This window comes from Esox lucius, chromosome 11 (genome assembly GCF_011004845.1).
Source record: "Esox lucius isolate fEsoLuc1 chromosome 11, fEsoLuc1.pri, whole genome shotgun sequence".
NCBI classification, from domain to species: domain Eukaryota; kingdom Metazoa; phylum Chordata; class Actinopteri; order Esociformes; family Esocidae; genus Esox; species Esox lucius.
In genome coordinates this window covers 5,490,518-5,514,394 of record NC_047579.1, presented here as the reverse complement: position 1 = coordinate 5,514,394, position 23,877 = coordinate 5,490,518, and the positions used below count along the sequence as shown (strand labels likewise).

Sequence of the window (23,877 nt, the reverse complement as noted above, 5' to 3'; positions counted from 1 at the left end):
ATTGACAATCAGCGCATGCGCATTGTGATTTGTCCACATGACATGTGTCCGTGTGGAAACTTTCTGCACGTATCCCTCTGAAGTCAGCACGTGCAATATTTGTTGGGAAAACTGTACTGTCAGAGCTCTGGCTAGTAGTCTTTCTGTTTAGTGCGTGGACTGACTAGAGCAGTCAGGTTGGTACTTTCATTTGTTTGTGTTAACGAACAACACAGACGAAACGTTACATCTTGCAACATTGTAGCATGGCTGGCAGCACCATCAAGACAGTATACGATATATTTCAATCCATGGACTACGGACCGACTAGCTCAAGCACTGCTACAGCTCAGGTAAAGACGTTAATATACAGTATATATGCTGTAGACGGGTCCAACTAGTGTATAACTAACTATTTGATATATAGCTCTAAACATTCCAAAGCCATACCGTTTTTTCACATGGAAATTCTATATATAGGTTTTTGGAGTTTAATGTAATTAGACTCGAGATCATGTGTTAGCTGGCTATTACTTTGTGAGGTGGATTCTATAGCTGCAGTAACTCATAAGACAGACACGTGACAATGTTGATTTATGATGGAGCCTGTGTGACCCAAGAGGGCAAATTGTGTGGGATTATGCGGTTTGAACGACCCACATTCAACAGCATTCATGTCCAGGGTAAAGTTCATTATGTATGTGGCCGAATGTAGCTTCTGTCAGTAAGATGTGCTGGGAACGTGATGGAAGATGTACCCTGACCTCACTACAGCTCACTAAACTGTCAACACTATACTCCCTAGGCACGTATCATTTTATTTGTTATTCTGCAGCCAACGAAAAGGTGTGCGCATAGCTTATAATTTGGCCAGTTCAAATAGACACGTTGAAGGCTAAATGTAAAAAAAATTTAAGTAGCTCTCTATTTGTTTACAAATGGCAATTTTCTTAATGGTTTGTTTATAGGATAGTATATTTTGATATTTTTTTAATGGTGTTTGTAAAGTTTTGTTTTGGGCACTTTGGGGTTGTTTTGGGTACCTGTTTCTGGTTATTTTGGTAACTGCTGTGATTGTAATGGTAGTACATTTAAATTATTGGCCAAAGAAGCATGTTTTTTTATAATCACAGTCTCACCCTGTTAGACATCATTAACACTTCAATCCTAGGCAGTCAGTATTATGCACTGCAATTTTTGGTAATTCACATGCATTTAGATCTCTGGCTGACTGCAATAAAAGCATAGATGAAAGACAACTTCTTCAAACTAAAGAGTGACAAAACAGAACTCATACTCATTAGAACCAAATCCATCCTCACCAAAACTGTCACTTTCAATCTCAGCATCGATGACACTGTTGTTTCTCCATCCCCCCACGTACGTAACCTTGGTGTCATTCTGGACTCTACACTCTCCTCTGATCAGCACATTAAACAAATCAAAAATGTTCCACCTCTGCAAAATCGCCAAACTCTGAGACATTCCCCGTCCAGCTGCTGAAACCCTAATACATGTGTTCATAACCTCCTGTCCTGATTAATGCAACTCCCTACTCACTGGCATCAACTCTACATCCCTCCATAAGCTCCAATGGTACTTTCTCATGGTATTTTTTATATGTTTCTGTTCCTTGTTCATTTTGTAAAGTGTCTTTGGGTCCTTAAAATGTGGTATATAAATATTATTGTTATTATTATAGGACAGTATGAACAGAAGCTAAATATTATAGAAAGAACATCAATTTAAGTTCTAAATAGTGAGACCATTAAAACATAAAAAAGTTCAGGGTAGCACGTTGTGTGTCCGTTGGATTATATGAAACCCACTGATCACACAATGTCTTTCTGACATCTTATTGTGGTCATAATGTCTGAAATATGTCAGAAAGACTGTTGGGAATAGAGCATTTATAGTTTAATATTTTATAAATCATTAATTAGGGTTGAGAACAAATTGTCAACATTTTGACAAGGATGGCTTTTATCAACAAGTTACTGTAATTTTCAAAAGTTATGAAGAAAATATATGACTCACTTGGTAATAATGTAGAAAACAATTACATTGAAATACTTACATATATTTATATATTATAATATTTATTTATTTAACCCTGAAAATCAGGTAAGGCCCAGGTTTCCCCTAGGGAGTTCAAGTTCAAAGTTTTATTTATCAAATGCACAGAATAACAAAGCATCATTCTGACCAATTAAATTATGTAACATGGCACACCACATCTATGCTGTAAGAACTAAGAAATATATAAAGCAAAAATATACATCATCATCATCATCTTCTTCTGCTTATCCGGGGCCGGGTCGCGGGGGCAGCAGTCTAAGCAGGGATGCCCAGACTTCCTTCTCCCCAGACACTTCCTCCAGCTCTTCCGGGGGACATAGTCCCTCCAGCGCGTCCTAGGTCTTCCCCGGGGTCTCCTCCCGGTGGGACGGGACCGGAACACCTTCCCAGGAAGGCGTTCCGGAGGCATCCGAAACAGATGCCCAAGCCACCTCAGCTGACCCCTCTCGATGTGGAGGAGCAGCGGCTCTACTCTGAGCTCCTCCCGGGTGACCGAGCTTCTCACCCTATCTCTAAGGGATCGCCCAGCCACCCTGCGGAGAAAGCTCATTTCGGCCCCCTGTATCCGGGATCTTGTCCTTTCGGTCATGACCCAAAGCTCATGACCATAGGTGAGAGTAGGAACGTAGATTGACCGGTAAATCGACAGCTTCGCCTTGCGGCTCAGCTCTTTCTTCACCACGACAGACCGATACATCGACCGCATTACTGCAGAAGCTGCACCGATCCGTCTGTCAATCTCCCGTTCCATCCTTCCCTCACTTGTGAACAGGACCCCTAGATACTTAAACTCCTCCACTTGAGGCAGGCACTCTCCACCAACCTGAAGTGGGCAAGCCACCCTTTTCCGACTGAGGACCATGGCCTCGGATTTGGAGGTACTGATTTTCATCCCCACCGCTTCACACTCGGCTGCAAACCGTCCCAGTGCATGCTGAAGGTCCTGGCTTGAAGGGGCCAACACGACAACATCATCCGCAAAGAGCAGAGACGAAATCGTGTGGTCCCCAAACCTGACACCCTCCGGCCCCTGGCTGCGCCTAGAAATTCTGTCCATAAAAATTACGAACAGAACCGGTGACAAAGGGCAGCCCTGCCGTAGTCCAACATGCACAGGGAACAAGTCTGACTTACTGCCGGCAATGCGGACCAAGCTCCTGCTTCGGTCGTACAGGGACCTGACAGCCCTTAGCAAGGGACCCAGGACCCCATATTCCCGAAGCACCCTCCACAGGATGCCGCGAGGGACACAGTCGAATGCCTTCTCCAAATCCACAAAACACATGTGGATTGGTTGGGCAAACTCCCATGAACCCTCCATCACCCTGTAGAGGGTATAGAGCTGGTCCAGTGTTCCACGGCCTGGACGAAAACCACACTGTTCCTCCTGAATCCGAGGTTCTACCATCGGCCGTATTCTCCTCTCCAGAACCCTGGCATAGACTTTCCCGGGGAGGCTGAGAAGTGTGATCCCCCTATAGTTGGAACACACCCTCCGGTCCCCCTTCTTAAAAAGAGGGACCACCACCCCGGTCTGCCATCCCAGAGGCACTGTCCCCGACTGCCACGCGATGTTGCACAGGCGTGTCAGCCAAGACAGCCCCACAACATCCAGAGACTTGAGGTACTCAGGGCGGATCTCATCCACCCCCGGTGCCTTGCCACCGAGGAGTTTCTTAACCACCTCTGTGACTTCAGGCCGGGTGATGGACGAGTCCACCTCTGAGCCCTCATCCTCTGCTTCCTCAATGGAAGACGTGACGGCGGGATTGAGGAGATCCTCGAAGTACTCCTTCCACCGCCCGACGACATCCCCAGTTGAGGTCAACAGCTGCCCACCTCTACTGTAAACAGCGTTGGTAGGGCACTGTTTCCCTCTCCTGAGGCGCCGGACGGTTTGCCAGAATCTCTTCGAGGCCAGCCGATAGTCCTTCTCCATGGCCTCACCGAATTCCTCCCAGGCCCGAGTTTTTGCCTCCACAACCACCCGGGCTGCCGTCCGCTTGGCCTGCCGGTACCCGTCAGCTGCCTCAGGAGTCCCACAAGCCAACCAGGCCTGATAGGACTCCTTCTTCAGCTTGACGGCATCCCTTACTTTCAGTGTCCACCACCGGGTTCGGGGATTGCCGCCTCGACAGGCACCGGAGACCTTATGGCCACAGCTCTGAGCGGCCGCTTTGACAATGGCAGTGGAGAACATGGTCCACTCTGACTCAATATCTCCAGCCTCCCTCGGGATCCAGTTGAAGCTCTGCCGGAGGTGGGAGTTAAAGATCTCTCTGACAGGAGACTCTGCCAGACGTTCCCAACAGACCCTTACAGTACGCTTGGGCCTGCCGAGTCTGTCCAGCTTCCTCCCCCGCCATCGGATCCAACTCACCACCAGGTGTTGATCAGTTGACAGCTCCGCCCCTCTCTTTACCCGAGTGTCCAAGACATACGGCCGCAGGTCAGATGAAACGACAACAAATTAGATCATCGACCTACGGCCTAGGGTGTCCTCGTGCCACGTGCACTGATGGACACCCTTATGCTTGAACATGGTGTTCGTTATGGACAAACTGTGACTAGCATAGAAGTCCAATAACTGAACACCGCTCGGGTTAAGATCAGGGGGGCCGTTCCTCCCAATCACGCCCCTCCAGGTGTCACTGTCGTTGCCCACGTGGGCGTTGAAGTCCCCCAGTAGAATGATAGAGTCCCCTGTCGGAGCACTTTCCAGCACCCCTCCCAGAGACTCCAAGAAGGTTGAGTACTCTGCACTCCCGTTCGGCCCGTAGGCACAAACAACAGTGAGAGACCTATCCCCGACCCGTAGGCGCAGGGAAACGACCCTCTCATTCACCGGGGTAAACTCCAACACATGGCGGCAGAGCTGGGGAGCTATAAGCAAACCCACACCAGCCCACCGCCTCTCACCATGGGCAACTCCAGAGTGGTGAAGAGTCCATCCTCTCTCAAGGAGTGTGGTTCCAGAGCCCAAGCCGTGCGTAGAGGTGATCCCGACTACCTCTAGTCGGAACCTCTCAACCTCACGCACGATCTCAGGCTCCTTCCCCGCCAGCGAGGTGACGTTCCACGTCCCTAGAGCTAGTTTCCATGTCCAGGGATCGGGTTGTCTAGGCCCCCGCCTTCGACTGCCGCCCAATCCTCTCCGCACCGGCCCCTTATGGTCCCTCCCGCAGGTGGTGAGCCCACGGGAAGGCGGCCCCACGTCGCTCCTTCGGGCTGAGCCCGGCCGGGCCCCATGGGGAAAGGCCCGGCCACCAGGCGCTCGCGTACGAGCCCCATCATTAAAGGGTTTTTGAACCGCTCTTAGTCTGACCCGTCGCCTAGGACCTGTTTGCCTTGGGAGACCCTACCAGGGGCATATAGCCCCAGACAACATAGCTCCTAGGGTCACTCGGGTACTCAAACCCCTCCACCACGTTAAGGTGGCAGTTCATGGAGTTCATAGTTTACTAGTTGTAATATTGTATAATTAGTTTAGATGTAATTCAGTATGAATCTCTCCTCCCCTCCATCTTCTAGACGTATCCATGTCCAGGTAGGAGGTGCCAGTGCAGCCAATGTCTCCCTAAGACCCTCCAGGGAGGTGCCAGTGCAGACAATGTTTCCCTAAGACCCTCCAGGGAGGAGCCAGTGCAGCCATTGTCTCCCTAAGACCCTCCAGGGAGGAGCCAGTGCAGACAATGTTTCCCTAAGACCCTCCAGGGAGGAGCCAGTGCAGACAATGTTTCCCTAAGACCCTCCAGGGAGGAGCCAGTGCAGCCAATGTTTCCCTAAGACCCTCTATGGAGGAGCCAGTGCAGCCAATGTTTCCCTAAGACCCTCCATGGAGGAGCCAGTGCAGCCAATGTTTCCCTAAGACCCTCCAGGGAGGAGCCAGTGCAGCCAATGTTTCCCTAAGACCCTCCAGGGAGGAGCCAGTGCAGACAATGTTTCCCTAAGACCCTCCAGGGAGGAGCCAGGAGAAGCTTCCGCAGCAAGTGGTACAAATCTCATCCCTGGTTAGAATACTCGCAATCGAAAGATGCAGCTTACTGTTTTGCTTGTAGGCATTTTTCCCTCCTCGATGCTCCAAGGACTGTTTTCACCTCATTCGAGGGTTATCGTAACTGGAAAAAGGCTACAGTGGTTTCTGTTCTTATGCCAGAACAGAAACCACTGGGTGTCCACCACCGGGTTCGGGGATTGCCGCCTCGACAGGCACCGGAGACCTTACGGCCACAACTCCGAGCGGCCGCTTCGACAATGGCGGTGGAGAACATGGTCCACTCGGACTTCCCCGCCAGCGAGGTGACGTTCCACGTCCGTAGAGCTAGTTTCCGTGTCCAGGGATCGGGTTGTCTAGGCCCCCGCCTTCGACTGCCGCCCGATCCTCTCTGCACCGGTCCCACCTGTGGGTGGTGAGCCCACGGGAGGGCGGGCCCATGACGCTCGTTCGGGCTGGGCCCGGCCGGGCCCCATGGGGAAAGGCCCGGCCACCAGGCGCTCGCGAACTGCCACCTTAACGTGGTGGAGGGGTTTGAGTACCCCAGTGACCCTAGGAGCTATGTTGTCTGGGGCTATATGCCCCTGGTAGGGTCTCCCAAGGCAAACAAAAACCCCTTAATGATGAAAACTAACTTGTGTTCAAAAATATACATAACAGTGTAAATTAGCAGCAAATAGAATGGGATTATAAACAATATGGGTAGTATTAAATATTATAAATATGAGTATAATATTCAGATGAATGATACAAAATAATATTCCAATGTACATGGAAAAACATCATTGCATCTGGAATTTTCATGCATGATTATTATGATCATAGATCAGTGTTGCTGATTGGAGCCTTATGGCCTGAGGGAAGAAAGTGTCTTTTATTCCATTACATGGTTGAATCCTGATCCCTTACAGTTGACACTTGTACGCTACCCGGTATTCTGACATGAAACATTTAATTGATGAAATGTTACATTTTCCATTGCTAGGTTCATCAAAAGTTTCATAATACTTTTCCATGGTACTACATACTTTATTTGTAAAATGTTCTGTTGTCATATGTTTGTACCTCTACCTGTCTTTTTGTCCATGTCTCATTTTGCCAGTCTTTCGGTATACTCTCTGAACAAACTCCCATGTTGTCTCCTTCCTCAGGCTTGGCTTGAGCATCAGTCTGGTGCTCTCGGCCTGTTCATTGACGGAAGGTTTGTCCTCCCAGCTGGAAGACAAACATGCAGTGTGACTGACTCTTCAGGTAACTCTATGGCCAATCGCAGAGCAGAGCAATGCTGAGCTCCACCTTCTTGTCAGTCTCCTCCAATGAGAGGTCTCTCCCAGGAGTGGACCATTGTTGACATTGGGTCTCGTTCACCTGAATGCAATATTTTGCATGCTTTCTCACACTCTGCTATGCACTACTGTCTTGTAATTTTTTTATCTTCAAAACGTTGTTCTTCAAAATGCTTTTCATCAATGAAATGATATTCTGACATTTCTCTCTCTGTATCTTCATTCCCACCCACTAGGTGGTAGTGTGTGTACTACAGTGTGTGCCATTTGACTGTCTGTGTCTCTCGGTCTCTTCATTCCCACCCACTAGGTGGTAGTGTGTGTACTACAGTGTGTGCCACAGATGAGGATGTGTCCCTGTCTGTGTCCTCTGGAGCCAGTGGGTTCAAGGCTTGGAGTGCCTTACCCTGCCACGTGAGAGCCAAGACTCTACTGGGGTACATTTTAGCTAGCTATTTAAAACTGACGGCCGACCCAGTCTGCATTATGTATTACCTGTATTAAACATATGTACCTGCATGTGTCAGGCTGGTGAGTGGCCTCCAGAGATATGGTCAGTGTTTGTCTGAGCTCTGTGACCTGGCCCAGTCTCCCAGTTCCTTCTCAGCACTGGTCAGGCTGCTGCAGTACTACTCTGGCTGGGCTCAGCTCCGTGACACCCTCCTCCCTGACTGGACACCACGAGGTAATGCTGCATATGTGTGTGTGTGCATGTGTGTGAGTGTGCGAGTGTGTGTATATTGACTCTACTCTGTCTTCCAGGTTTGGTGGCAGTGGTTGTTTCTGATGACTGCTCCCTCTACTCGCTCATGCTTAAAGCCCTACCAGCCCTGGCCATGGGTATGACACACACATGCGTACACACATTTGTTTTACTACCTTTGTGGGCACCCAAGAAACTGTTCCCATAAAAAATTATTTTCCATCATATAATCCCTTACACTTACCACTAACCATAAACCCTAACTCTAATTCCAACTCTAATCCCTCAACAATCGTCTTTATTCTGCTGACCACCAGAAGCTACAATACATACCAAAGTTGGGTTCACTTAGAAATGTTCTGGTTTTCGAAAGAAAATCAAATATTTGGTCAATTTAAAATAACATCAAATTGATGAGAAATACAGTGTAGTCATTGTTAATGTTGTAAATGACTGTTGTTGCAGGAAACGGCAGATTTTTTATGGTTTATTTACATAGGCGTACAGAGTCCCATTCTATGCAACATTATCAGTACTGTGTTCCAGTGGCACGTTGTGTTTACTAATTCAAGGGGGGTGGACTGACTGCCCAGGGACCCAATGGGAGGAGGGCCCTCAAATCATGGAATGAAAATGTTTTTTTGTTTGCATTTTTTTCTTTCTAAGTAATTAGTGTCATAACTAAATTTTAAATCGGTTGATTGACTGGGATTTGTATCCCAAAAATATTGTGGCGGCTCTGTCACCCCTTATAGAAGGCATAAATTGGTTTAGTCAACCCCTACAGCAGGATTCGTCTTTCTAAACGCTGCTAATCGAGCTGAGTGACTTGCTACTATGATAGTCATGTCTTTCCCCAAGACAGGGAAATTGGGGTACCAAAACAGAATAAAAGGTATAGAAAGAATGCAAACTGAAGGAAAACAACTGAAGATCGTGGTGCAAAAGATACTGACGCGTTTCACTTGTTCTATCAATCAGGGAATACGTGGTGTGTAAATAATTTATTCATGTAATTATTCAGAAGCTCTCAAAAGTTTGTGCTTTGAGTCCCTTTCAGACGGTTTACACCAACACAATCACCTTGCCAGCTAAGGTACACTACATACATTGCAATGCCAGCTTCTCTCATTGATTCGAATTCAAACAGCTGCAAACACTGGTTGATGATACTGTAGCTAGCTAGAAAACGTCAGCTAACCGCTAGCTAACAAAGTGTGACCTGTAATTCAATGCAGTGAAAATGAAGATTGGTCACTGTTATAAATGTGTCTTATGGTATTGAGTTGTAGAAGTAAAGAAATGTCTAACATATCCTTTTTTGAACTAGTTACTGAACGACAGTCTCCCTCAGACTCCCACACATACACACTGTAGTTATGTAGTACCTGCATGATGTGCCAGTGCTGAGGTCTGGATCAAACCATTGTGAAGCAAAGGGCGGGGGGCACAATCATTTGAAACTTAAAAATGCGCTATTAAGTGCTTATAATCAGCACAAGTGCTTTCATTGCGTCTTATAAATATTATTGGAATTACATAGCTATATTTACAGTGATATATTGGGGAGGGGCAAAACGTTCTAATCGCTAATATCATACATTTTTATGTCAGTCGTATTATATTTATTAAAAAAATATATAACTGCTATAGTTGGCTGCCTGTTAGTACATAAGTAACCCTTCTTGTCCCTATTTGAACGATTGCTACATTAATATCATAGTGTAGATCTTCAAACAATGACAATGAGGAAATAAAGTTATAAACACTGTTTGAGCTAAATGTGAGTAAATAACAGTTTGAATTGATTTTGAAAATATGACTGATCTTGCAAATAAACTGCCTTTTATTTAAGGATAGTTATCATATGAAGCCATTTATTATCACATATTTTTTTGGCTCCTTAATCATAGTGATAACAGAAATCACCAATATGGCCCTGATCAAATGTTTACATACCCTTGAATGTTTGGCCTTGTTACCGACACACAAGTTGACACACACAGGTTAAAATGGCAATTAAAGGTGAATTTCCCACATATGTGGCTTTTTAAATTGCAATTAATGTCTATGTATAAATAATCAATGAGTTTGTTAGCTTTCACATGGATTCTGAGCCATGGGGAGCAGAAATGACCTGTCAAAAGACCTGCGTAACATGATAATGGAACTTTATAAAGATAGAAAAGGAAATAAAAAAGTTTGGTTGTTTCAAGGAGCACAATATGACGATACTTAAACAAAAATTTGCTGCATGGTCGAGTTGCCAGAAAGAAACCTTTAATGCTCCAATGCCACAAAAAAGCCAGGTTACAATATACTCAACAACACCTTGACACGCCTCACAGCTTCTGGCACACTGTAATAAGCGCTATGTTTGGAGAGGGGTCAACAAGGCCTATAGTGAACAGAATACCATTGTGAAGCATGGTATTCTGTTCTACCACTGTGAAGCATGGTGCTGGCTCACTGAGGTTTTGGGGGTGTGTGAGCTCTAAATGCATGTGAAATCTTGTGAAAATTGATTGCAAGATGAATGCAGCATGTTATCAGAAAATACTGGCAGACAATTTGCATTCTTCTGCACAAAAGCTGCACATGGGATGCTCTTGGACTTTCCAGCACAACAATGACTCTAAGCACAAGGCCAAGGTGAAGGTTCTGGAGTGGCCATCACAGTCTCCTGACCTTAATATCATCAAGTCAAATGTGCGGTTCATGCAAAACGACCAAAGACTTATTATGACGTGGAGGTATTTTGCCAAGATGAATGGGCAGCTATACCACCTGCAAGAATTCGGGGCCTCATAGACAACAATTACAAAAGACTGCATATTAAGAACTAAGTGTATGCAGACTTTTGAACAGGGGTCAGTTCATTTTTTTCTTTGTTGCCCTGTTTTGTTTTTTGACCGTGCCATTCTGTTATGACCTACACTTGAATGTGAATCCCATAATAAATAAAAGACATGTGTTGTGCCTGCTCAAATGGTACATACTCTCACCTAAAGGATTATTAGGAACACCTGTTCAATTTCTCATTAATGCAATTATCTAATCAACCAATCACATGGCAGTTGCTTCAATGCATTTAGGGGTGTGGTCCTGGTCAAGACAATCTCCTGAACTCCAAACTGAATGTCAGAATGGGAAAGAAAGGTGATTGAAGCAATTTTGAGCGTGGCATGGTTGTTGGTGCCAGACGGGCCGGTCTGAGTATTTCACAATCTGCTCAGTTACTGGGATTTTCATGCACAACCATTTCTAGGGTTTACAAAGAATGGTGTGAAAAGGGAAAAACATCCAGTATGCGGCAGTCCTGTGGGCGAAAATGCCTTGTTGATGCTAGAGGTCAGAGGAGAATGGGCTGACTGATTAAAGCTGATAGAAGAGCAGCTTTGACTGAAATAACCACCCGTTACAACTGAGGTATGCAGCAAAGCATTTGTGAAGCCACAACACGCACAACCATTTCTAGGGTTTACAATTGGCACGAGCTCACCAAAATTGGACAGTTGAAGACTGGAAGAAGGTTGCCTGGTCTGATGAGTCTCGATTTCTGTTGAGACATTCAGATGGTGGAGTCAGAATTTGGCGTAAACAGAATGAGAACATGGATCCATCTTAGTGCCAATTGGGCGTTGTTTAAATGCCACGGCCTACCTGAGCATTGTTTCTGACCATGTCCATCCCTTTATGACCACCATGTACCCATCCTCTGATGGCTACTTCCAGCAGGATAATGCACCATGTCACAAAGCTTGAATCATTTCAAATTGGTTTCTTGAACATGACAATGAGTTCACTGTACTGAAATGTCACCTGATCTCAACCCAATAGAGCATATTTGGGATGTGGTGGAACGGGAGCTTCGTGCCCGTGATGTGCATCCCACAAATCTCCATCAACTGCAAGATGCTATCCTATCAATATGGGCCAACCTTTCTAAAGAATGCTTTCAGCACCTTGTTGAATCAATGCCACATAGAATTAAGGCAGTTCTGAAGGCGAAAGGGGGTCAAACACAGTATTAGTATGGTGTTCCTAATAATCCTTTAGGTGAGTGTATATTACCAATTCTCCAAGGGTGAAGCTGTTGCTGTGAACCCACAACATGTAGTCAAAGGAGCTCTCAATGCAAGTGAAACAGGCCATCCTTAGGCTGCAAAAAAAGCAGGAACTTTAGGAGTGGACAAATCAGCAGTTTGGTACATTCTGAGAAAAAGAACGAACACACTGGTGAACTCTGCAACACAAAAGGCCTGGACGTCCAGGGAAGACAACAGTGGTGGATGATCGTAGGATGCATTCCATGGTACAGAAAAACCCCTTCACAGCATCCAGACAAGTGAAGAACACTCTCCAGGAAGTGGGCATATCCAAGTCTACCATAAACAGAACAATTCATGAGAGCAAATACAGAGGGTTCACCACAGCTGCAGAATAGAAAGGCCAAATTTTGCCAAAAAACATCTAAAATAAGCTAGCCCAGTTCAGGAACAGCCTTCTTTGGACAGATGAAACTTAGATCAACCTCTACCTGGATGATGGGAAGAAAAAAAGCATGGAGATGGCTTGGAACGGCTCATGATCCAAAACATTACTACGAAAGCAACCTAGGAGTTTTTTAAGACAAAGAAGTGGAATATTCTGTAATGGCCGAGTCAATCACCTGATGTCAACACGATCGAGCATGCATTTCACTTGCTGAAGACAAAAATTGAGGCAGAAAGATCCACGAACAAACAACAAATGAAGACCGCTACAGTAAAGGCCTCGCAAAGCATCACAAAGGAGGAAACCCAGCGTTTGTTGATGTCCATGTGTTCCAGACTTCAAGCAGTCATTGCCTGCAAAGGATTCTCAACAAAGTATTAAAAATTTACAATTTATTGATTGTGTTAATTTGTCCAGTTACATTTGAGCCCCTGAAATAAGGGGATTGTGTATGAAAATGGTTGCAATTTCTAAACAAGCATACAATATTTTTTTTCAGCACCTTGAATTTGTTCAAACCACTTGATTGCATATTTTTTTAATTTTTTTTCATTTCAAATCCAATGTGGTGGTGTACATTATAAAAATGATGTCACTGTCCAAATATTTCCTGACCTAACTTTATTAAAGAGGAATAGAGAATATGGGTGAGTGCAGTAGGGCCATGCAATTAAAGGTAGAGAAAAAGTTATTCTAATCCTAACACTAATTGTACATTTTACCCCATCACTAAACCATTACTCTGCAGTTTGTAACCCTAGCTCTTGTGTTTCCCAGGCAACACAGTGGTAGTGATCCCTGGCGTGGAGACAGCCATTCCTGCTCTCCTGTTGGCTCAGCTGTTTGTAGAAGCGGGACTTCCTGCTGGGGTGCTTAATGTGGTCACAGGCAATGTTCTGTCACTGGCGTCCACAGTGGCTCAAAATCCGCTCACTAGTTACGTCACCTACAGTGGCAATAAGAACGTAAGCACTCACACCGACCGATCACACAATCACACCAATGATTCCACTCCATTCATTTTGAGGTGGAGTTGTCTTGCCAATGTGACAAACAACAGCTAGAACAGTATAAAAACAGTTTTTGTTCACTTTGTTGTACTTACCCTGTTCTATAGGTATACAGCTGGGCCGTCCACATCTCTTTCTGTCCTTGTTAGAGACAGTTTTCCTTTGTCTTTGAAGACCGTAGTTTACGCCGTTGTACAACCCCATTTCCAAAAAAGTTGGGACGCTGCAAAAATGCAAATAAAAACAGAATGCAATGATATGCAAATCATTTATCCCTATATTTTGTAGAAAATAGTACAAAGACAACATATCAAATGTTGAAACTGAGTAATTTTATTGTTTTTTGAAAAATACATTTTGAATTTCTGAAATAAGCATTAATGTTGTCTGGATGGCAGGATATGTTGCTCCAAAACCTGTAAATATTGTTCAGCATTAATGGTGTTTTGACAGATGTGCAAGTCACCCATACCATGTGCACTAATGCACCCCCATATCATCACAGATGCTGGCTTTTAAACTGTGCGCTGATAACAAGCTGGATGGTACCTCTCCTCTTAAGTCCGGAGGACGCAGCGTCCATAATTCCCAAAAATAATTTCATATTTTGCTTTGTCAGACCATAGGACAGTTTTCCATTTTGCCTCAGTCCATCTTAAATCATCTCGGGTCCAGAGAAGGTGGCTGTGGTTCTGGATCTTGTTTATATCTGGTTTCTTTGCATGGTAGAGTTTTAACTTGCATTTGTGGATGCAGCAGTGTACTGTGTTCACAGAAAATGGTTATCAGAAGTGTTCCTGAGCCCATGCAGTGATGCACACAACAGATTCATGTCTGCTTTGAATGCGGTGCCGCCCGAAGATCCCGTCCATTCAATATTGGTTTTTAGTCTTGTCCCTTGTGTACAGAGATTTCTCTAGATTATTTGAATCTTTTAATGATATTATGAACCATAGATGATGAGAACCCCAAACTCTTTGCAGTATTATGTTGAGAAACGTTATTCTTAAATTGTTGCACTGTTTGCCTGTTTGCCAAGAAGAGCTAATGTCTCTTACTGACTGACTGATGATACTCCTTGTTAAATAGTGTAGTGGTTAGAGAACCAGACGTGAACTATAGATCCTGAGTTCGTATCTCCTTGCAGGCGAAGCAATGTATGTGTTATGAATTATTCCATATAGACGAAACCTTTGCTGGAATAAAACCGTCTGTATCTACATTATAGTAAGCATGAAATAAAACTGTTTCTGGTGGATTTTCGAAGTACGCATCCGTGCATGCATTTTGGGTCAGGATAGACAAACAAATTTGCTGGCTACAACATACAGTAGTTACGTTATAGTAAGCCTTAACTGGAACTGTATACAGTAATATTGCGACTGTTTCTGGCATGGAAAAGTTCATCTTCAGTCTCGCTAGAAATTGCTCAATTCTTATGATTATTCCTAGGAAGTTACTAGATACTAGTAAGTCTATTACTGGATAATAAGCGATTAAAACGGACAGTGGCAAAAGCAATACAGTTCATAGACGCTATGGTGGAGGTAAACTTAATAAGAAACGTTAGTCAGTTTAACACAATGCTCACTAAGTTAGTAGTAAGTTAGTAGATACTGGTAAAGCTTATTACTGGCTAATATCCTGTTAAAATGGCCAGTGGCAAACGCAATACATAGACACTATTTGTGGTGCAGGTGAACTTAGCAAGAAACATTAGTCAGTTTAACTGTATCAATGTCATTCACAAATGGCCAATTAACTATTAAAGAGGATTTGTTCAGGATAGAGACAAGAGGCGATACTGACACCAGCAAGTGTACAGCTCCGTGGTGTGGTGGTTAACGACACAGCCTTCACGTGGGGGATCCCGGTTCGAATCTTTTGCAGGTCAGCTGAACTAAGCTTGCCTGGTTTCTTGTCTAAGAAACAATGACAATTCTCAATTTCGATCTTTGATTTGTTCTCTTTGTACTATTTTCTCTTGAATATAGGGGTTTAAATAATTTGCACATGATTGCATTTTGTTTTTCTTTACATTTAACACAGCATCACAACTTTTGTTTACACAGTGTTGTGTAGCCTTCATTCCTCAAAACAATGATTGACTGACGGGTTTCTAGAGAAAGTTGTTTATCTTTTGCAAATGTTTTACCGTATTGACCATAAGACAGTCTGTTGCATACTGAGGCAAATCAAAAACAAACACAAATGTTAAGCTTCATTTAACAAACCCAATAGCTTTCTGTGGTGTTTGATATAATGGGAAGTGATTTTCTAGTGCCAAACAAGCAATTTAGCTTGATTACTCAAGGGATTGCTGTTGGAAATGGGGCCTGTCTAAATTTGATCAAAAAAAACTTTTAAATGGTGATGGTGCTGTTTTTTACATCAGCAAATCACATTGTGATCAGTTGAATGCCACTATGTTGAATAAAAGTTCACATTTTATTCTGAAACAGCAAAATCTGTATATTATTCCACCATTATGTCCGCCAGTGTATGTTGTAAGCATTGTCTGTCCCTCTGTCATCTGGTCTAACATCAGCTGTATGTGAGCATTCTGAGCAGCATCTATTTAAAAGGTGTCCTACACTGTGCTTTGGACTCTCCTCCTCCTCTTTCTCCCTCACACATTTCCATCTCCTTCTCTCATCCAGGATGGAGAGAAGCTGTGCAGAGCCACGGCTGGCATGGGGGTTCCAGTCTCTCTCTCCATCTCCCTCGGTGCCACCTGTCCCTTCATCATCTTTGAGTCAGCTGACATCGACAGCGCTGTAGATGGAGTGATAGAGACAGCCTTTAAGAAGAAGAGAGAGGTGAGAGTTATTAAGGAGAGAAAGATCAGACTGATGTAGTGATAGAGGCAGACTTTAAGAAGAAGAGAGAGGTGAGACAGTTATTAAGGAGAGAAAGATCAGACTGGTAGAGTGATAGAGACAGACTTTAAGAACGAGGTTGAGGTGAGACACCAGTACTTCTTCAAGTAGTTTCTTGTAAGCCAAATCAGACTGGTGGGATCAAGAGATTCTGCTGAAGAATGAGATGCAGTCCCAATGATGGCCACTGGGCGTCCTTTCTATAGCCATCACTGACTCAACAAGCCTACGTTATACAGTATATTAGGGATTCTCAGTTCTCTTGGGAACCCCCTGAATTTCAAATAAGTTTAAATAATATATCTAGCCATGATTTATAGCTCACATGGTTCACCTACTGAAAAGCCTGATGATGAGATGACAAGTGACATCTAGCAGAATAGTTAACATACATTGGAATGCACAACGGGACAGTTATTTTAGCAGTAGACCCGTGGACTCTTCATGAAATAGTCCTTCTCTCTTTCACTTTCTTAGTGCCAGTGGCTACTGTGTGTCCAGGAGTCAGTGTTGGATATTGTTGTGGCCCGTCTGAAGTCACGGATGGCAGGGATGAAAAGCGTTCCTCTTCAGAAAGAAGGGGATCGGAGGCTGGTGGACGCTGCAGTAGAGGAGGCCCAACAGCAGGGGGCCACGGTCAGTCAATACCATTTTGGCGTAGCATTCACTGTTGATGTGGAGTAGGTACACTCAACCATATGAACACTCACGCGGCAGGCAGGTTACGTGACAGGTAACTGAAAATTTGTTAGATCAAGATTACATTTTTTTACTTGAACACTACCATGTATGCTCTGAATTCTTCATTATAGGTCGGTCCACATTTTAAACATTAAATGGAAAAAAACGAACAACATCATTAGACATTACATAAAAAATATACCTGAAAAACTAAAATCCAAAGCAAGTTCCATATGCTGCAATTCCCAATCTGGGTCTAAGACATTCTTGCTTGCTTTATGTCAATTGTGTGTTTTGTTTTTGATAGATGTGGCATTGAGCGGAAACGTTTGTTTCTTTTTTATTCACATGATCCTAATTGTAAAATGTTTGTGATCAGCTGATCCAGCCATGTGCCCCGTCCCCTTCTGGTGCCTCCTACCCCCCAACCGTGCTGTGCGGAATGGCCCCTTCCTGTCCCTGTGTGGTGACCCCACCCCCTGGGCCCCTTCTGCCACTCCTCTCCTTCAGGAGCCAAACGGAAGGTGTCACACTGGGTAAAGACAACCACGCTGTACTTTGTGACCAGGCTCAAACACCAACCACAAACACACCTAGCCTTTTTACACTACGATATTTGTGTAAATAAAAAGAAAAAGACTTGACGGGCATCATTTCTTTTATTATGTAAACACCTGAAGATTTAAATTGTACGAGCTGCGGTCGAACATTGAATGTGTTGCCCACTGTGTACTGTAGATTGGAGCAGTGACAGGAGGTCGTAAGACATTTCCTGTTATTCACATTATTAGCTAGCATGCTATCTTTAGAGATGTTTAGTAGGGAACCGGGTTTGTGTTTAAAAAACCCTGTCTGGTCATGTCTTGACAGGTAACCACAGCCCGCACGGCTATGCTGCCTCTCTCTGGACGGAAGACCTCACTCTGGCTCTGGAGGCTGCCAAGGGGTATAGGAGACACACACCCACCCACACACGTTATTATATATGTACTGTATTATCAGTGACAACTGATTATAGCCTCTTGAAACAGGGCAGTGCCTCCCCCTCCCTCAACAATCCAATGCATGCCTGAACCATAGGTTCTTTTTGTAGGAGCTTGGCCATTTGAATGGAGTGATCATGTGAACGTTTAACCTTTGGCCAACCGCTCTCACTGTCCCCAGTCTTTCTGTTGGTTCAGTGTGGGTCAATTCCCACTCTGTTCTGGATCCTTCCCTGCCTCTTTCTGGACACAAGGAGAGCAGCAACTGCACCGACGGAGGGAAGGAGGTATAGCTTCTTTATGCTTTATTCTTTAACCATTTATTTTATAATACTATGATTAACAAGCAAATTTTATTATTTGCTGTTAGAAATGTGTGGTTCTATAGATACCTCACCTTAAACCCCAAAGACAAAACAATAGGATTTTGATGCGCCGTGGCTTGAAAAAACTCCCCAGAACAATATGATTCAACTTTGGACTTCAAAGCCAGTTTCACTTCATGTTTTCATTGCAACCCTCTAATCAGGCACTTATTCAGACTTAAGACACCAGGTGGGTACAATTAACGATGAGGTAAAACAGAAAACCAGTAGGCTCCGGCCTTGGTAGAGTGACTAGGAAGAAACCTGGAGAGGTTATGGCTGTGAGGGGTGACTGGCTGTGCCGTTGGTCCGGTAAATGAAAGGTTGCCGTAACGGCAGGTTGTTGCTGTTAATGAGAATGTGTTATTGGCAGATAAAATAACTAAAACAACAGTAAAGCCAAATTGTTCCTTGATATTCAAATCATCTGAATCAAATATGAACTTAACTGATTTCAGTCCTGACCCAGATTTTCCATATTGCTTAGTTTGATATTGAATTTGATACACTACCGTTCAAAAGGTTGGGGTCACTTAGAAATATCCTTGTTTTTGAAAGAATAGCAAATTTTATGTCCATTAAAATAACATCAAATTGATGAGAAATACAGTGTAGACATTGTTAATGCTGTAAATGACTGGAAACAGTTGATTATCAGCACAGCTGTGTTCCAATGGCACATTGTGTTTGCTAATCCAAGTTTTAAAAGGCTAATTGATCATTAGAAAATCATTTTGCAATTATTTTAGTACAACTGAAAACTATTGTGCTGATTAAAGAAGCTAGTTAAGTATCTGAAGCATCAGCAATTGTGAGGGTTTGATAACAGGCTCAAAATGGCCAGAAACAAAGAGCTTTTATCTAAAACTCAACAGTCTATTCTTTTTCTGAGAAATGAAGGCTATTCCATGTGAGAAATTGCCAAGAAGTCGCCTCTTCACTGTTGATGTTGAGACTGGTGTTTTCCAGGTACTATTTAATGAAGCTGCCAGTTGAGGACCTGTGAGACGTCTGTTTCTCAACCTAGACACTAATGTATTTGTCCTCTTGCTCAGTTGTGCACCGAAGCTTCCCACTGCTTTTTCAGTTCTGGTTAGAGACAGTTTGCACTGTTCTGTGAAGGGAGTAGGACACAACATTGTACGAGATCTTCAGTTCCTTTGCAATTCCTCGCATGGAATAACCTTCATTTCTCACAACAAGAATAGACTGACGGGTTTCAGAAGAAAGTTCATTTAAAGTGATCCTTTAAAAATCTGCTGTTTCCAGCTACAATAGTCAATTACAACATTAACAATGTCTACATTAACAATATATTTTTATCAACCTGATGCTATTTAAATTGACGACAAAAAAAAAAGATTTCGAAAACGAGGACATTTCTAAGTGACCCCAAACCTTTGAACAGTAGTGTATATCCAAATGATTTCTCATCCAAGCATATTTCTTTCCGGTCCCAGCTGTACATTTGAGTCCTTTACAGACGCTGCTGTCTGGTCCAGCCAGGGAGGCTACACGTTTTCTGTTTTTCATGTCCCTATGTCTCCTAAATCGCCACTCTCCACTTCCAGGGTCTTTTCCAGTTCCTCCGGCCCTCCTCCTCTTCTCCTTCACTCCCCCGCTCCTCTCCAACCTCTCTGGATTACTCCAGGTTTGGGACGGCGACCTCAGCGGCCATCATTCCCCAAGGACCTGATTCCTCCAGGTGGTTTAAAGGGCTGCTTTTCTTTTCATAACATTTTGTTTCGTGTTTTCTTTTCAGTGAAACTTTAATCTCTCCCCGAACATGGGTCTGTCTCTGTCTCTCTTTGGCTCTCTCCTTTTGTGTGTCGGTCTGTATCTTTCTGTCTCTATGATGCTGGATTTATAAGCGGGGTTTCAGGGCGGGGTGTCAGAGCCTTGCCGGAGGCGTTGGACAAAAAAACGGTTTAAGTTTGAACTTCTTAGGTCGGTTACAATGAAGGAAACTTATTAATGATGTGGGCCAATATTGTTCATATTATAAACACAGACTTCTAAATAACATTCACACCCTCTCTCTCCCTCAGTTGCCCTCGTTCCTACCTGCAGTATGTGGGGGGAAAGCAGTGTAAGTCTGAGTCGGGCAGCAGTGTCTCCGTCCTGGCACCAGATGGCGCTGTGCTGGCCTACTGTCCAGATGCGGGGAGGAAAGACGTGCGCAACGCCGTGGAGGCTGCCATTAAAGTCCAACCTGGGTGAGCTCTGTCCCTGTTTGCTGTCTGTGGGTTGATAGTCCGCCAAACATCACCCACACCTTTGGCCTACTCCAAATGCTCTATGCAGAGCAAATAGTACTCTGTTTCCATGTACTATTTAATATTCAGAGCCAAACTGTGGACTGAATCCAATTCAGATCATCGTTTATATCAAGTGCTTTTAATGTCTCCCACACACTTAAAGATCTTGAAAATGTATAGAGAATGAAAAAGGTGTAGCCAGTCATATAAGCGTCTTTGCTTTCTAATCTTCCTTTCAAATAGCTGTTGTGGAGCGTTACAGTGCGTGGGTTTGGTTTAGGCATCAGGGCTCGGTTTAATGGTTGGGTTAGGTTTAGGCATCAGGTCTAGGTTTAATGGTTGGGTTAGGTTTAGGCATCAGGGCTCGGTCTAGGTTTAATGGTTGGATTAGGTTTAGGCATCAGGGCTCGGTCTAGGTTTAATGGTTGGGTTAGGTTTAGGCATCAGGGCTAGGTATAATGGTTGGGTTAGGTTTAGGCATCAGGGCTCGGTCTAGGTTTAATGGTTGGGTTAGGTTTAGGCATCAGGGCTCGGTCTAGGTTTAATGGTTGGGTTAGGTTTAGGCATCAGGGCTCGGTCTAGGTTTAATGGTTGGGTTAGGTTTAGGCATCAGGGCTCGGTCTAGGTTTAATGGTTGGGTTAGGTTTAGGCATCAGGGCTCGGTCTAGGTTTAATGGTTCCCTAAATCTAACCATTATACCTAGGTTAGGTTTAGGGAACATGGAATTCTATTTTGCGTCCCCACAAGCTCAGTGACGTGTGTGTGTGTGTGTGTGTTTGTGTTCATAAATGTTATGGAAAACTCTTTTCTTTTGGGTCATGTCAGTTGGATGAAGAGGAGCCCTACGGATCGGGCTCAGTCCCTCTTCACCCTGGCCAAAGCTTTGGAGATGAAGAGGCGGGACTTGGCCGCGTCACTTCATTCTCAGACAGGTCTCTCATTGGAGGAGGTGGACAAGGAGGTGGAGCTCAGCATTGCTCAGCTCTATGATTGGGCAGCTCGCTGCGATAAGGAAACGGGCGGAATTCTGGTAAGACCCGGTATTCATTTGAATCTGGCTTATTCGTGCAGACCGCACCAGAGTTGAGAAACTAGTATTTCTCCAGCTTCTTTTCTTACACTTTCTTACAGTCCAGTGGTTGTAGTTATGAAATAAACAGGAGAGAGACTCCTGGTTCCATCATCTGTTCTGACTTGAACAAGGACAGAAACCCACATACTGAACTCCTCTGTTTCTCTCCTCCCCTTCTCCTCTAGCCTGTCCCACAGTCAGGTTCGGCTCTTTCCATCCCAGAGGCCCTAGGGGTGGTGGGTGTGGTTCTCCCTGACTCCTCTCCCCTCCTCTCTATGGTCTCCCTGCTGGTGGCTGCTGTTGCCATGGGCAACGCTGTCGTCATGGTGCCCAGTCCCAAGAACCCGTTGCCAGCTCTAGAGTTTATCCAGGTAAGTCCAGTCCTGCCCACTGGCATTGTGAATATGTATGTTTATTCCTCTCTTATGCCCACTGGTATTGTAAATGTGTGTTTATTCCCCTCATTCCTCCTTCTTGTATTCTCTCTAGGTTCTCCAGTCCTCTGATATTCCAGCAGGTGTGGTCAACATTTTAACTGGTGGCAGAGATCAGCTGACCCAAGCTCTAGCCAATCACAGTGTCATTAAAGCCATATGGTACTGGGGCAGTGTGGAGGTGTGTTTGCTTCGATACGCACATCACACGCATGCACGCTCACGTGCATACATAGCACCTAATCAGTTTTAAGTAGAGAAATGATTTAAGTGGGTTTTAGTGTTAATTTATTTAGTTTCTCTCTCTCTCTCACACACACACACACACACACACACACACACACACACACACACACAGGGTTGCCAGTACCTCCAGCACACATGTGCCAGCCCTCTGAAGAACCTGTGGCTTCACTGCCTGGAGGAGAAGGATGGAGGGAGAGTCTGGAGCCAGCCTCCTCCCTCGCTTCTGGAGGAGAGGTGGAGACGGGCTGTCCAGTGGAAGAGTGTTTGGATCCCCACCGCTTAGAGAGGGAGAGGAGAAAGGGGGGAGAGAGGAACAAGAAGAAGGTGGAGGGAGGGAGAAGGGAGAGAGAAAGCTGGAGAATTAGAATGAGTAATGAGGAATATTTGAAATCAGATTTCTAAGAACAGGGAGGGTGTGTATGGTCCTTAGTCCCATTCTGGGAATTAACCACGGGGAGAAGGGGGGGGGTAAGGTGAGCGTTGGAGGACATCGTAGTGAGAGACACTATTTGTTTGAGTGGGTCTTTCACATTCCATTTTAAAATGCACTTAATAGACCAACAACAAAACGGACTGCCGGTCAGGCAGACGATTTGGGAATATTCAATCATACGCAACTTCCTCTTTCATGACGAAGGCTGTGGTTACTATAAAAACCAGACATGTTCCAGCATTTTCCGACAGTCATGATGACTCTGATGTAATCACAGCAAATAGATGGAGCTATGTTATGGCGTTTTATGGAAAACTGTTATAAACGGTTATAACCCTTATGCATCGGTTACTACTACCTCTCTGTTATGCCTTGTTATAGGCATTGCTGATGCATGGTCTGCTACAGGAACTTAGCCTTAGCCAACAATAACCAAAATGTTTTCCTTTATAGCCTTATCTATAATGTTCAGTTAAAAATAAAATATGTTTGGTGGTGTTGGTACCCATGAGAAGTTAATCTAGCCATTCCAATGTTGTTTATTAAAACAGTTAGTTCTGTTCTTACGAAGTCTTCAACGGTGTTGCATACATTAGGCCTTCTTATTCATTTATTTTCTTTATTGTTCATGTTCGAAGTATTATGATTGTTAATGATCATGTAGTTGTAAAGTTTTAGGACCTGTAATAAAACTATTGTAACCTTACACTGTTATGCGGTCTCTTAATGTGGAACGTCATCTCTGCTTGCAAAGGCTGGTCATGAGATTAAATTCCTCATGTTTATACCCTCCTACCTCCATTTATAGCTTTGGTTGGGCTTCGTCCTAAGGTCAAACTTTTTGCTTGGCTTGAAAGGAGAACAGAGGCTCAATATTTCCTCTTAAACTTCCCCTTTTGTGATTAAACGCCAACACTGTCACCTCCTTTTGACATGGTATTTTTAACTAGATTGTGGCCAGTTCCTCACAAGTTTTA

The 23,877-nt window shown here is 44.3% G+C and overlaps 1 protein-coding gene across 2 annotated transcripts; it reads left to right on the top strand.

Moving 5' to 3' along the window:
* Nucleotides 1–64: 64 nt before the first annotated feature.
* Nucleotides 65–23,606, top strand: aldh16a1 (aldehyde dehydrogenase 16 family, member A1). Of its 2 annotated transcripts, none has more exons than XM_034295102.1 (17): nt 65–332; nt 7,204–7,303; nt 7,649–7,771; nt 7,862–8,023; nt 8,101–8,178; nt 13,316–13,503; nt 16,209–16,367; nt 16,905–17,063; nt 17,488–17,644; nt 17,979–18,054; nt 18,273–18,378; nt 20,028–20,161; nt 20,505–20,672; nt 21,541–21,745; nt 21,973–22,158; nt 22,277–22,402; nt 22,580–23,606. In XM_034295102.1, exons 1-17 carry the CDS (start codon nt 246–248, stop codon nt 22,748–22,750), a joined length of 2,385 nt encoding a protein of 794 aa, XP_034150993.1. In that variant the 5' UTR covers nt 65–245; the 3' UTR covers nt 22,751–23,606. The 2 variants fall into 2 exon arrangements, with proteins under 2 accessions (XP_034150993.1, XP_010904176.2); XM_010905874.4 differs by having other exon boundaries at nt 7,649–7,775; nt 7,866–8,023.
* The last annotated feature ends 271 nt before the right edge of the window (nt 23,607–23,877 follow it).

What these genes read in the sequence shown, in the direction of transcription:
- aldh16a1 (XM_034295102.1), top strand. Translation starts at nt 246, where the DNA reads ATGGCTGGCAGCACCATCAAGACAGTATACGATATATTTCAATCCATG. An exon ending in CCTACAGTGGCAATAAGAAC is followed by an intron (nt 13,504 to 16,208) that starts GTAAGCACTCAC and finishes TCTCTCATCCAG; the next exon opens with GATGGAGAGAAGCTGTGCAG. An exon ending in GCTCTGGAGGCTGCCAAGGG is followed by an intron (nt 18,055 to 18,272) that starts GTATAGGAGACA and finishes CACTGTCCCCAG; the next exon opens with TCTTTCTGTTGGTTCAGTGT.